The sequence below is a fragment of the Salmo trutta genome, chromosome 36 (genome assembly GCF_901001165.1).
Source record: "Salmo trutta chromosome 36, fSalTru1.1, whole genome shotgun sequence".
Taxonomy (NCBI): domain Eukaryota; kingdom Metazoa; phylum Chordata; class Actinopteri; order Salmoniformes; family Salmonidae; genus Salmo; species Salmo trutta.
The window spans coordinates 10,452,323-10,467,940 of NC_042992.1; the positions used below are offsets into that span (position 1 = coordinate 10,452,323).

General features: G+C 44.4%; 1 protein-coding gene and 1 long non-coding RNA gene across 2 annotated transcripts in view; both read right to left on the bottom strand.

Moving 5' to 3' along the window:
- Positions 1 to 14,725, bottom strand: part of LOC115175375 (tumor protein D52) — a 33,913-nt gene extending 19,188 nt beyond the window's left edge. Inside the window, exon 1 of the mRNA XM_029734602.1 lies at positions 14,570 to 14,725. Within this exon, the coding sequence (XP_029590462.1) occupies positions 14,570 to 14,672 (103 nt within the window). The 5' untranslated portion in view covers positions 14,673 to 14,725. The remainder of the gene's footprint in view (positions 1 to 14,569) is intronic.
- LOC115175376 (uncharacterized) lies at positions 12,608 to 13,934 on the bottom strand. The gene is made up of 2 exons (XR_003872032.1): positions 13,883 to 13,934; positions 12,608 to 13,792 (listed from the first exon to the last, which is right to left on the bottom strand). It is a non-coding gene; the product is annotated as an uncharacterized LOC115175376 (long non-coding RNA).
- Positions 14,726 to 15,618: the final 893 nt, after the last annotated feature.

The following is a 15,618-nucleotide window of genomic DNA, read 5'->3' on the forward strand; positions in this document are numbered from 1 at the left end:
ATTTGAGAAATTTACCAGACTCATATGCATTGGGTGCATAACCTGATAAGGGCGTCCACCCAAGGTGCTCAGAATGACAGGAATCACATTTAGATTATGCTAATTTATATTAAAAGAACATGCAACTCGAGGATGCAACAGTGCATTTGAAGATTTTTTTTAAACTTTTCTCTCAGCCAACAAGACGAGTAACGAACAGCAAAAGCACTAGCCTATGTCAATCTACTATCCCACATAGTAGACAAGTTTACTTAGTCTATCGGTCAGCTTGTCGTTCTGTGCGAGAAAGAAATAGCCTATTCCAAATAAACTCTGGGACAGTTATGGGATGATCGATCCCACATTCATACAACCAGTAGACCAATGAGGCTGACTTTGTCTTGGTAAGGGACATATGTCCTAGCAACCATGGGTGTTGAACTATATAAACAAGCCTGTACGGCTTCCTCTGTGGAGAATAGGGACCAGTGGGATATATGAAGCAGAGAGTCTGTTACAGTATCGCAAGGCTGTGATCGAGTTTGGTAACAATGAAACCTTACACTGCTTCCAATCAGCAAGTTCCTCACAGGCAGGCAGGTAGGCAGGCAGACACACACACACACACATAAAAATCAAGGACAGGTTAACCTGGTCTCTTCATTCTCTCTGCAGTCAGTGAGAATCATTTTATAGGTCCCGGATGTTTGCTTTCCTGACTGGTCCTTGTTGGCGGGCTGCCAAAGCATGCATCACTCAATAAGATGACATTACAGAACAGCCTAGACACGCACGTAAACAAGCCTACATGAAAATACACAGCAAAATTCAGTCACGGGTCATCTTACAGGGAAAGCACGCTGAATAGACACACTTCCTTCCCAACTAGTATAACTGTACACTTGTTTTACCATTAGAGGAAATTGAGTAATAGACTAACTGTTTTTGAATCCATGCAGCTTCTCCATTTAGGCATAGGTTATCTTCTTGATTCAACCCAAGTTGTGGTTTCCTCTCCACAACCCCCCCACCCCCACAAAACAGCAGCCATCATGGTCAGACTGGAACAAAGACGTTCTTTAAGTGTTTAATACACCACAGTCTCTAATCCATTAGTAGATTATTACAGACGCACAGCGTCACATGGTGGTGAGGCCCAAAAAGGAATCAGTGTCACATGATGGTCATGAGGCCCAAACAGGAATCAGTCACATGATGGTTGTGAGGCCCAAACAGGAATCATCCGTGTCACATGATGGTGGTGAGGCCAAAACCAAAATCATCCGTGTCACATGGTGGTGGAGGGGCCCAAACAGGAATCATCCGTGTCACATGATGGTGGTGAGGCCAAAACCAAAATCATCCGTGTCACATGGTGGTGGAGGGGCCCAAACAGGAATCATCCGTGTCACATGGTGGTGGAGGGGCCCAAACAGGAATCATCCGTGTCACATGATGGTGGTGAGGCCAAAACCAAAATCATCCGTGTCACATGGTGGTGGAGGGGCCCAAACAGGAATCATCCGTGTCACATGGTGGTGGAGGGGCCCAAACAGGAATCATCCGTGTCACATGGTGGTGGAGGGGCCCAAACAGGAATCATCCGTGTCACATGGTGGTGGAGGGGCCTAAACAGGAATCATCCGTGTCACATGATGGTGGTGAGGCCAAAACAGGAATCATGGGACATTGGCTGGCTGGAAGACGACTCTCTAGCCCAGACCCAGCACAGCTGTGGCTAGCCACAGTCAGTCATTGGCAGGAGGGAAGCCAGACAGTGTGGAGACAGAGGCCAGGGATTTCTCCACACCAAAGGGGGACATCAACCCATGACAATGGGACACTGGACACAGCCAGGGGGACCATGTGACACTGCAGAGTGGTGAGCCCTGCGATTTCAAATTTTATGATGGGGGCGTATCACCCCATGGTAACATTACTAGAGAGGTTATACTGAAGAACTTCAAGGATAAGAGGGGAACTTTCATTGGGCTTAATATATATTTTGGTGGCGTAATCTATGAGCTAGAATTCTGTTGCAGCTGCAGCTTCCTTTTTAGGCCCTTCTTAGAATTCTGTTGCAGCTGCAGCTTCCTTTTCAGACCCTTCTCCTTGAGGATCTTCCTGCTCTACATTACCATTTTTTTTTTTTAACAGGTTTCTGGTTTCCCCCCCTCACTGTAATGTTAGTGTTCCCCCAGCCATTCCGGGCCCCCTGGTTTCCCCCCTCACTGTAATGTTAGTGTTCCCCCAGCCATTCCGGGCCCCCTGGTTTCCCCCCTCACTGTAATGTTAGTGTTCCCCCAGCCTCCCAGGCCCCCCCTACAGCTCAAATCAAATCAAATGTATTTATATAGCCCTTCGTATATCAGCTGAAATCTCAAAGTGCTGTACAGAAACCCAGCCTAAAACCCCAAACAGCAAGCAATGCATGTGAAAGAAGCACGGTGGCTAGGAAAAACTCCCTAGGAAAAACTCCCTAGAAAGGCCAAAAACCTAGGAAGAAACATAGAGAGGAACCAGGCTATGAGGGGTGGCCAGTCCTCTTCTGGCTGTGCCGGGTGGATATTATAACAGAACATGGTCAAGATGTTAAAATGTTCATAAATGACCAGCATGGTCAAATAATAATAATCATAGTAGTTGTCGAGGGTGCAACAAGCACGTCCGGTGAACAGGTCAGGGTTCCGTAGCCGCAGGCAGAACAGTTGAAACTGGAGCAGCAGCATGGCCAGGTGGACTGGGGACAGCAAGGAGTCATTACAGTTGACTGTAATGTTAGTGTTCCCCCAGCCATCCCGGGCCCCCTAGGCCCCCCTACAGCTGACTGTAATGTTAGTGTTCCCCCAGCCATCCCGGGCCCCCCTACAGCTGACTGTAATGTTAGTGTTCCCCCAGCCATCCCGGGCTCCCTGGGCCCCCCTACAGCTGACTGTAATGTTAGTGTTCCCCCAGCCATCCCGGGCTCCCTAGGCCCCCCTACAGCTGACTGTAATGTTAGTGTTCCCCCAGCCATCCCAGGCCCACTGGGCCCCCCTTTAACTTACAGCCAGTCGACAGCCCGGCCAAATCTCACGCTCTGATGGAAAATTCACAAAGAAATAGATCCTGTAATGAATTCACAATGGCAACAGTTTACAGCACGGTGTTGTTGGAATCCTGTACAGTAATCCTGTCCATGGAACCCTGTACAGTAAGGAAGTGGGGCTATCAAGGGGTCTTGCCTCGAGAATAATAACAAAGTTAACAACTGAATAAGATCAAAGATGGGAGACTACAGGCTTTTCTTCTGTGATCCTTCTCATACAGGCCTAGTCTTTGATCAGGAAACTGACTAGGAGGAAGTTATGTCAAGTAATATCAACAGAGATGAGCAGACCCTTCAGGGATAGAAGTATGGAATGGACATTCCATTACAGCTGACATGACAAGGAATCTGACAAGTCCTATCCTGTTATGATTAGGATAATGTTCCGCTGGAGATTTCCCTGAAAATAAACCACTATCTGGTCTGCTGTATCACTATCTTCCGCTTGGTATTACCATAATGCACCTCTGTAGCCTATTTGTTACAGAAACATTTTGAGTTGCAACAACAGTTAGCATAACCTAAAGTTTCCTAAACCTAATTCAAGCCAATAGCAGTGTAAAACAAGTTAGGTCTAAATGTAAAGTTAGTCTGATTGATCCTGTGCGTATATCTTAGGTCAACAGCAGCAGGTATAGCCCAGGCCAAGTTATACGGCAGGATTCCACAACTGGCAACCGGTTTTATATGGCCCCCCAAGTTCTGAGCAAATGTTTTATTTTTTTTATTGTTTGACATAAAAGACTGCAAAAACACCAGGAAATGTTGCTCCAAGTGATTTTAATTTAAGAAATATTTTCCCAAGTATTCCCATGCATAATGGAGAGACACGTGATTGTATACAAATGTAAACAAGGTTTGAAATGATTGTTTTAGTCAAACATATCTGTTTGGGCTACTTGCAGTCAATTTGAAGTCTACAAATGATTTGTAATTATAAACTGGGTGGTTCGATCCCTAAATGCTGATTGACTGACAGCCGTGGTATATCAAACCATATACCACCACAGGTATGAAAAAAACATGTATTTTTACTGCTATAATTACATTGGTAACCAGTTTATAATTGCAATAAGGCACAATAAGGTTTGTGGTATATGGCCAATATACCACAACTAAGGGATGTGTCCAGGCACTCCGCGTTGAATCGTGCATAAGAACAGCCCTTAGCCAATGTTCATTGGCCATATACCACACCCCCTCGGGCCTTATTGCTTAATTATGTTCCGGTCCCCCGACCATCTGCTCAAGAAAACAAATTGAATTCTAGTTGACGATCCCTGTTATATAGTATTTACATGGGAGGCTGCATGGCAGGTTCCCCTCACTGGAGCATTGGGTAAGCAGCAGTAATAGAAGCTTAGAGAGAAAATGTTGGTGACAGACACTAAGAGGCAGAGCAAATGACATATGGACACATCATGAGTCATTCATCATGACACATCAACACACTGGGACTTCAACCAATCCCCTGCTTTTACTCACAGATTCAGGAAGTGAATGATGATTTTTCAAGAGTACAGGATAGGCCAAATGTCAATTCGAGCTTCTTGTTTCAATTACAAACATCTCTGATGGCAATTTCTGTCATTCAGCTACTTATATCCGCATACTTGTACGCAAGAGACATGTGGTGGAAGGGTGTGAAATTGTTTTGAATAGGTTTAAGTTTCATAAGGCCACTTATATCCTTCACTCATAGAAAGCTGCATATGGGCTGATCCACATCACTAAGGGAAATCAACAACAACAAAAATGGATGTAGGAATAGGTTAGGCTACTTCTGACGAAGACAGAAATCTTCAGTTCCCTCTGATGCTCCTTGAAGTTTTAACCAGGCCTTGCGGGTAGGGGTGTGCCAGTGTCGGCTCAGTCGTGGCTGGAGGGGGCGGATTCTGTCGCCTCAGATTCTGAAAGACTTCCTACAAGAGTCAGACCTGCTACATTATTAAAGGAGATCATTTGGAAATCATTTCTTGTGAAGAAAAATTCAGAATAATGTATTTAAGTGGATTATCTGGGTTGCGTTACTAAGGGCCATAGATAAATGATAACGTTGTCATAAGCTACACTACAGGACCAAAAGTATGTGGACACCTGCTTGTCGAACATCTCATTCCAAAATCATGGGCATTAATATGGAGTTGGTCCCCCCTTTGCTGCTATAACAACCTCCACTCTTCTGGGAAGGCTTTCTATTAGATGTTGGAACGTTGTTGCGTGGACTTGCTTCCATTCAGCCGCAAGAGCATTAGTGAGGCCGGGCACTAATATTGGGCGATTAGGCCTGGCTCGCAGTCAGCGTTCCAATTCATCAGAAAGGCATTCGATGGGGTTGAGGTCAGGGTTCTGTGAAGGCCAGTCAAGTTCTTCCACACAGATCTTGACAAACCATTTCTGTATGTACCTCGCTTTGTGCATGGGGGCACTGTCATACTGAAACAGGAAAGGGCCTTCCCCAAACTGTTGCCACACAGTTGGAAGCACAGAATCCTCTAGAATGTCATTGTATGCTGTAGTGTTAAGATTTCCCTTTACTGGAACTAAGGGGCCCGAACCACAAAAAAAGGGCCCCGACCATTATTCCTCCTCCACCAAACTTTACAGTTGGCACTATGCAGTCGGACAGGTAGCGTTCTCCTGGCATCCGCCAAACCCAGATTCGTCCGTCAGACTGTCAGATGGTCAAGCGTGATTCATCCCTCCAGAGAAGGCGTTTCCACTGCTCCAGAGTCCAATGGCGGAGAGCTTTACGCCACTCCAGCTGACGCTTGGCATTGCGCATGGTGATCTTAGGCTTGTGTGCGGCTGCTCGGCCATGGAAACCCATTTCATGAAGCTCCCGACAAACAGTTCTTGTGCTGTCGTTGCTTCCAGAGGCTGTTTGGAACTCGGTAGTGAGTGTTGCATAGTCACATACTTTTGCATATATAGTATATAACATATCGGTTGTGTTAGGCTCTACGTTGCCATTCATTCAATAACCATATCTTATTTCATTGTCTGAGTAATAAAGACAGATTTCCAGCCTTAAACTTAAACTACATAAAATAGATGTAGGTCTTTGGGTATGACCATTGAGATAACTACGAAACTGCTAGGCCTGTGCTTCCATCATATAGAATCAGGCTTCTAGGCCTGTGCTTCCATCATATAGGCCCAGGCTTCTAGGCCTGTGCTTTCATCATTCTTCTTACTTTTGATCCACATTCACACTTTCAGTCAAACCGTTCAAATAAAATATCCCTTTGGCCCACTTTTGAGGTAAATTGCAGCTCACACATTTGAGTACAATGTCTCCATATCCAGTACATCATAGCAGAGGGTTAGATAAAGTCAAAATAAATACATCCTATTTAACCGTCAGATATTCCCAGGGAGGGAGAGACATTTCCCGTGACCCCTGACACGGAACCCAAACCGGCTGTGCGCGTGCGCCATCGTGCATAAATGTTGTCCCCCTACACCAAACGCGATCACGACACGCAGGTTAAAATATCAAAACAGACTCTGAACCAATGACATTCATTTGGGGACAGGTCAAAAAGCATTAAACATTTATGGCAATTTATCTAGCTAGCTTGTACATGCTAGCTAATTTGTCCTATTTAGCCATCTTGCTGTTGCTAGCTAATTTGTCCTGGGATATACACATTGAGTTGTTATTTTACCTGAAATGCACAAGGTCCTCTACTCCGGCCAATTAATCCACACATAAAGCGGTCAACCGAATCGTTTCTAGTCATCTCTCCTCCCAGGCCTTTTCTTCTCTTGACTTAATATTGCGATTGGCAACTTTCATAAATTAGGTGCATTAACGCCACCGACCTCGTTCGTCTTTCAGTCACCCACGTGGGTATAACCAATGAGGAGATTGCACGTGGGTACCTGCTTCTATGAACCAATGAGGAGATGGGAGAGGCAGGACTTAGAAATAGAACTGACTTCTATTTTAGCCCTTGGCAACGCTGACAGTCATTGGTGCGCGTGAGCAGTGTGGGTGCAATAATTGAATAACATGTATGTCTAAATTTATTTGGCAACGCGAGCAGTGTAGTCAGCCTGTGAGAGGACACTGTAGTTACATTTTTTTTATACCTTTATTTAACTAGTTAAGTAACCGATGGAAACTATGGAACTGACAGAAGGGGAAGAACAGGGTGTTTGTTATCAACTCAGGTCATCTAAACAAGCACAGGCGGAGAAGTATAGGACAACTGAACTGGAGCCATTCCTTGGGTAACTCTTCTCAGTTACACCGGTAAACAGTACAATGAAGCCCTTCCCTGCCTCCTGGTAAAACAGTTCCTTTTCAGGCCTTTGTCGTATAGGGTAGCTGAAACATATTTTTATTTTTTTACCCCTTTTTCTCCCCAATTCCGTGGTATCCAATTGGTAGTTACAGTCTTGTCTCGTCGCTGCAACTCCCGTACGGACTTGGGAGAGACGAAGGTCGAGAGCCATGCGTCCTCCGAAACAAGACCCAACCAAGCCGCACTGCTTCTTGACATAATGCCCGCTTAACCCAGAAGCCAGCCACACCAATGTGTCGAAGGAAACACCGTACACCTGGCGACCGTGTCAGCGTGCACTGCGCCCGGCCCGCCACAGGAGTTGCTAGAACGCTATGGGACAAGGACATCCCTGCCGGCCAAGCCCTCCCCTAACCAGGATGACGCTGGGCCAATTGTGCGCCGCCCCATGGGTCTCCCGATCGCGGCCGACTGCGACAGAGCCTGGACTCGAACCGGGATCTCTAGTGGCACAGCTAACAACTGAGATGCAGTGCCTGCAAAAGAGATAGCACTCTATAATTGTACCAGGGGAATGCCTCAAAAAGGTGTCTTAAATAGCCATAAATGTACTCTTTCATCTGAATTTAGGCTTCATGTTTGAAACCTAGGCCCTGTGGCTGATAATAGTCATTTGGCTACAGATCCAGATCAGCACTCCTGTTGCTTTTACCTGAAGCTCTGACAGCCAACTGAACCTCTCCCTCTGTTGCCATGACAGCTGCCTAAGAAGAAAAACCGTGGACTAGTGGTCACGACACCCTGATGAAAGCCTTGGCAACGGAGCCAATTCATATCCATACACAGCGTTCACTGTGACAAACTGTTCAGAGTTGAAAATGGAGGAAGGTAATAAAAAGGATTGCTATTTTTCATATTTGCAGTGGCATGTCAAGAACGCTGCCTTTTGCAGGCTATTAAATGCCAGGTCTGCTTTTGATAAAAACTACTTAGATACAATAGCATCATAAAAAGATGCCATGTTATCAAAAAAAATACAGGCTCCACGTTTCTGAACCTCAAGACATATTACAAAATGAGCAGATTGACTGCAGGAAACAGCATCCATCACCTTTAAGATGCCCAAGGATTGCGATCCTGCATAGCAGATGACTCAAATTTCCGCTGAAAGAAAAGAAAAGCAGGTCACAGAGGTCCTCCTACCTGGCAGCCCCTCCTGCAGAGTACACAAACCAGACTGTCTCTGGCATCATCCTGTTAATCTGCTGTTTAAACAACACGTGGATCCCTGGCCTGTATACCTGCTGCAGCGAGACGTGACCAGGCAGACATGAAGGGAGAGGTGGAAGGAGAGGGAGCCACGAGGCAGATGGCTGCCCAGCAGGAGAGGAGAAGAGGAAGGGGAGAGGAAAGGGTGAGAGGGGAGAGAGAGAGAGAGAGAGAGATAGAGGGGGCGGGGGGGAAGGAGTCAAAGCCAGGAAGGATGCATTCAGCTGCTACCTGTCTGACCCTGCATCGAACCACCTTCCAAGAGGAATGTTGGAAGGAATGGAAAACCGTGGGGAAGGAGGGAGGAGAACAGGGAAGTGGTCAGAGGGGTCATAGGGGACTGGAGAGAGGAAGCAGAAGTAGAGTGTGTTGCTGCTGCTCAACACGCTCAAGAGGCATAGGCTACTACCTGAATTGCTCTTGTGTAGCCTAGTTCTGGGCGTAAAATACTAGGCTAGACATGTAGAGACATGAGTTGTTTACAACGTTTCAGAGATAGCAGGAAAACTGAAGAGTGCTGGTAGACTACAAGCCAACATCCTGTAAACAAATGAACCAAATGAACCACAAGAAGTGGTAACAGTTCAGTGTCGCTTATCAACTAACATTACTATGTCAATTGTCATCCAAAGTGTGACAATTGAATTATGACTCTCTACATAAAGCTAAAAATGGCTATCACAAACCTTTAAAAGGACGAAAGAGATACAGTAAACGGTAATCAATGGGTTATTGATTCAAGCCCAGAACAATCTGTATTGCGTACATAGTAAAGTAGGTGTGACACATCTAAAGGTGTAGTGTGTCGGCGTTCCAGAAGCAAACATATGCTAAGGCTATATGGATAAGAGCGTCTGCTAAATGACTTAAATGTAAATGTAAATGCTTATTTTTCAACCCACTTCAGTGAAAATAACTGCAAAGCAACAAAGCATAAATATATTTCTGTAAAATACCAGCTAAATGTTGATAACCAATATTATGACTGGTTTTCTTTCTTAAATGTTTTCAAAAGCGTGCAACAACATTACAGTTAACTTGAGGTTGGGTTTTGAAGTTGCGGACCAGACAGAGACTTCCTTGTTCTTTGAATTTTGGAGTAAAAAAACAAGACATGAGCACTGCACAATATTGAACTACACTACATGGCCAAAAGTATGTGGACACCTGCTCTTTCAACATCTCATTCCAAAATCATGTGCATTAACAGGGATTTGGTCCCCCCCTTTGCTGCTATAACAGCCTCCACTCTTCTGGGAAGGCTTTCTATTAGATGTTGGAACGTTGTTGCGTGGACTTGCTTCCATTCAGCCACAAGAGCATTAGTGAGGTCGAGCACTGATGTTGGGCGATTAGGCCTGGCTCGCAGTCAGCGTTCCAATTCATCAGAAAGGTTTAAGATGGAGTTCGAGGTCAGGACTCTGTGCAAGCCTGTCAAGTTCTTCCACACCGATCTCGACAAACCATTTCTGTATGGACCTTGCTTTGTACATGGGGCACTGTCATGCTGAAACAGGAAAGGGTCTTCCCCAAACTGTTGCCACAAATTTGGAAGCACAGAATGGTTTAGAATGTCATTGTATTTTGTAGCATTAAGATTTCCCTTCACTGGAACTAAGTAGCCTAGCCCAAACCATGCTCCAGAGTCCAATAGCGGCGAGCATTACAGCACTCCAGCTGACGCTTGGCATTGCGCATGGTGATCTTAGGCTTGTGTGCGGCTGCTCAGCCATGGAAACCCATTTCACGAAGCTCCCGACAAACAGTTATTGTGCTGACGTTGCTTCCAGAGGCAGTTTGGAACTCAGTAGTGAGTGTTGCATAGTCACATACTTTTGTATATATAGTATATAACATATCGGTTGTGTTAGGCCCTACGTTGCCATTCATTCAATAACCCTATCTTATGTCATTGTCTGAGTAATAAAGACAAAGATTTCCATCACTAACCGGTCCCATTCTGTGAGCTTGTGTGGTCTAGCCGTTGTTCCTCCTATCTGTTTCCACTTCACAATAACAGCACTTACAGATGACCGGGGCAGCTCTAGCAGGGCAGCACTGACTAGTTGGAAAGCTGGCATCCTATGACGGTGCCACGTTGAAAGTCACTGAGCTCTTTATTTATTTTTTTAAACCTTTATTTAACTAGGCAAGTCAGTTAAGAATAAATTCTTATTTACAATGACGGTCCTACCGCGGCCAAACCCGGATGACGCTAGGCCAATTGTGCGCCGCCCTACGGGTCTCCCAATCACGGCCGGATGTGATACAGCCTCTTCAGTACGGCCATTCTAATGCCAATGTTTGTCTATAGAGATTGCGCGGCTGTGCGCTCCATTTTATACACCTGTCAGCAACGTATGTGGCTGATTTAGCCAAATCCACTCATTTAAAAAGGGGTGTCCACCTACTTTTGGCCATGTAGTGTATTTGTTTTACTTGTATTGATTGAGATGAAAAGCTGGTATATTATTTCTTCGGGGTATATCGAAAAAAATGTACAAGCTTCTGCAGAAGGCTGAACTTGCGTTAGCTAGCATATGCTACCAAATATGTAGTGAGAGGAAGCCCACTAGCGGTCAGTGGTAGAAGATATAACGAGATGGATTTTGGCCAACATTCTGCACATTTTCTCATCAATGAAACATTTGATCTTAATACAGTTTTCTGTTCCCGAAACTAGAAAAGGTTATGATAACACCGAACCCAAACCGGCTGCGCGCGTGCGCCATCGTGCATACATTTATTTTGTCCCCCTACACCAAACGCGATCACGACACGCAGGTTAAAATATCAAAACAAACTCTGAACCAATGACATTAATTTGGGGACAGGTCGAAAAGCATTAGCTAGTTAGCTTGCACTTGCTAGCTAATGTGTCCTATTTAGCTAGCTTGCTGTTGCTAGCTAATTTGTCCTGGGATATAAACATTGAGTTGTTATTTTATCTGAAATGCACAAGGTCCTCTACTCTGACAATTAATCCACACATAAAACAGCCAACCAAATCGTTTCTAGTCATCTCTCCTCCTTCCAGGCTTTTTCATCTTTGAACTTATATTGTGATCGGCATCTACACTTTCATAGTATTACCACAGCCGGCAAAACAGTTTGTCTTTCAATCCCCTACGTGGGTATAACCAGCGCGATCTGTGTCAGAAATAGAAAGGAGTTCTATTTTAGCCCTTGGCATCGCGTTCCCTGTGGCTCAGTTGGTAGAGCATGGTGTTTGCAACGCCAGCGTGGTGTGTGCAACGCCAGGGTTGTGGGTTCGATTCCCACGGGGGGCCAGTACAAATAAAAAATAAAAAATAATGCATGAAATGAAAATGAAATGTATGTATTCACTACTGTAAGTTGCTCTGGATAAGAGCGTCTGCTAAATGACTCAAATGTAAAATGCGTCGCAGACGCTCGTTGGCGCGCGCAAGCAGTGTGGGTGCAATAATTGAATAACATGGATTTCTACATTTATTTTGTGACGCTCGCTCACGCGACATATCCGGTCTGGTCAGCATGTAAGAGTAGACTAAGTTTTGTAGACCTTAGCCTTTTCACAATCCTGCAATAAAGAGGGAAAGGGTTCTGGCTCTCTGTTGTTTTCTCAAATGAACATTGCCTTTTGGTCTAGTTGTAAGATCTCCAATCTGTTTTATTTGATTGTCACTCTCTCAGTATATCAGCTATGTAAATCTGTTTTGCAGCTTATCATATGGCAGGACTATTCAACTGGTGGCCCGCGGGCCAGATCCGGACCGTTTATTAATTTAGACTGGCATTTTAATCAATTCTGAACATTAAAAGAAATCCCGCACAAATCCAACATTCAGTGCCAAAATGACAAGCACCATTGTGTGGTTTCCATGATAACTTTTTCATCATTTGAATTTATCTCTAGCTTTGTAGTATTTATTGAGATACTTAAGTTTTCAGATCATTTAAAAAATGACCTAATTACTTAAGACAATTTTAATAGTTGTTTAAATAAAATAATTAGCAATGATCATCTAATTTTCAATTATTATCATCAACATGTTTTGGTTGCACCTCGACGCGTGTTGATTGAGCTCCACTTCTATCCTAATTACTTTCAGCAACATTTCATTTTAAGAAAAAGTGCTTTATTGGTGGGTGTGCATTTCTTTTTTTATACAGTTCTTCCGAAGAATAATCGCATGTGGAAAACATCCGGCCCCCCTGCAATTAACCTTTTTTTACAACTGGCCCCTGTAAGAATATAGTTGAATAGCCCTGTCAAATGGCATGCATCGCCAATGCTGCCATAGGCCTACAGTATGATGGCATTACTGGCCTAATGGGCATCTGAAGCAGAGAATAGCTAAACTCATCGTTTACATGTTGAGCTGTATGTTCTCAATTTAAAATGTTACCAGTAGACAATGTATATGAGGCAAACCATATACCAGATTTTGTACATGCCTTTAAAGTTCTGACATATAAAATAGTTTAGTGCAAATCCAACCCTTGTAACTTAGGTACATTATGAAAATAAAGAGATGACAATTAGGCTGCAGGAGATGAGCATTACAGGTATCATTTTAAGTTCATTACATTTCATTTCATTCATTTTAGCAATATTGCTTTCAAAATGATTGCAGTCGTTCCCATAGATAGAACAACCATGTACTGTTTGTGTATCACTGACCCTGAATAAACTAGGGACTGGGCTAACACAGCCAACCTTTTAAGTAAATAATATGCTGTTTTAATAAACATTTTGTTGGCTTTATAATCGTGTGACAAAATTAACTAGCTAGTAGCTAGCTAGTTAGTTATACCTTGGTAGCGTACAAGGTTTTCTGGCTTTTCTCAAAACGAACCTCACTGTGTGTAGCTACTTGTTGTCCCTTATGCCAGCCTTTACAGTCAAACATCACTTCAGAACCGTCACAAATATTGATATGACCACCACTGTAGACCATTTCTCCCCTGTTGTCACAGATTTAGCTCATCTCGAAATAAAAGCTGGGAAAACCTGCAAACTTTATAAAAATGTTTGTCACCAGTGTTATGTTGACATCGTTAGTCGTCACACGTGGTCTCTCCCACGACACTAACCTAGACAGCACCGTTGGAGCTCCGCCCGAGTAAAGCGACACTAACCTGGACAGCACCGCCCGAGTAAAGCGACACTAACCTGGACAGCACCGTTGGAGCTCCACCCGAGTAAAGCGACACTAACCTGGACAGCACCGTTGGAGCTCCGCCCGAGTAAAGCGACACTAACCTGGACAGCACCGTTGGAGCTCCACCCGAGTAAAGCGACACTAACCTGGACAGCACCACCCGAGTAAAGGCGTTGGACGTGTTGTGAGGCGTCTGTGATTTACAACCGGGTTCAAAACCCTGTTTAACTGATTTCTGTAATTAAACCAAAATGATAACGAACCCCGATGGGGTAACCCAGACACGCCACTGGGGGCTATAAAGTTGAAACATCCGTTAATTAATAAACGTTGCTTTCTCACCACCACATATGGTAGTGGGAGAGGACGGAACTAGGTGAAACTGGGCAGACATTTTGCTAATTGTCTCAGAGATGAAACATTTTTTCTTTCAATAGATTCGTCTGTTGCCAAAACATAAATATGTTACGAACACAACGCACTAAGTTTTAAAGAATTGCGTTTGTGCACACGCGCACTTCACACGTTCCTTAACGGAAATATGTAAATGATGCTGCAACGCGCCAATAGGATCTCGCTACCTCGTGCTTGCCCACTTCCTTGCTTGTTTTGCTCACTATACTTAATTTGCTACCACTATAAAACGACACAGATGAACTACCTTGGTTACTTATAAATATATTTATCTCTGTGATTGAACTTCCACATGCTTCCCGGGGCTAGCTTACAGCTAGCTAGCTAACTTTGGTTTAAAACAAACTAAACAGTGTTTTAAAATCCTTGTCAGTAATATGAATGTAATTTTGCAATGTATGCTAAAGCAAATACATTACCTTGATCTCCTTCCTCCATCTTTACGCTGTTTCTGCTATTGTGTTTTTGGTCAAAAAGCTTGCAGGTTCCCCACTTCGCTCCAGCAATATTGCGCACTCGCATGCTGCTAGGCAGCAGGGGTGGGGCCCTCTGTGACGTCAAGCCGTAGAAAGAGCACGTAGAAGTGTAAACAAGAGCTGGGCACGTGGTTAATAACTCCACAGTGGTGTAATACAAAGCGGAGTCAAGGAGTTATCCAGCTAACTTGCCTAAATATTCTGAAAAACATGTTTTGGGGGAAAGATAAGCTTGAGATGGGCATGGTCTAATTGAGTCAACAGCCACAAACACATATCGAAGTTTAGCTCACCAAATGAACCAGAAAAGCAACAGTTATTTATTTTTCTGTCTGTTTATCAAAGTTAGCTGGCTAACTCATTGACCCTGGTTTATAGTATACCCCTCACTGCTCCCCAGCCGCGGCTCGAGCCCAGCCCCGCTTCGCACCCCAGCCCGACCGACCCAGCCCTTAGAGCCAATCCTTATCCCGAAGTTACTGATCTGACTTGCCGACTTTCCTTACCTACATTGTTCTAACATGCCAGAGGCTGTTCACCTTGGAGACCTGCTGCGGATATGGGTACGGCCCGGCGCGAGATTTACATCCTCTCCCCCGGATTTTCAAGGGCCAGTGAGAGCTCACTGCATTAATCAAACGATCTATTTCAGCACACAAAACTATCTATTTGGGCTCAAGAGTGGCACAGAGGTCCAAGGCACTGTATCTCAGTGCTAGAGGCGTCACTACAGACCCTGGTTTGATTCCAGGCTGTATCACAACCGGCCATTATTGGGAGTCCCATAGGGCGGCGCACAATTGGCCCAGCGTCGTTAGGGTTTGGCCGGAGTAGGCCGTCATTGTAAATAAGAATTTATTCTTAACTCACTTGCCTAGTTAAATAAAGGTTCAATTAAAAAAAATACAAAATAAACACCAAGCCTGATAAACTAATATTTCACATTTTGTTATAATATATATCTTCATGTGCATGTAGGATAGCCTAATTGA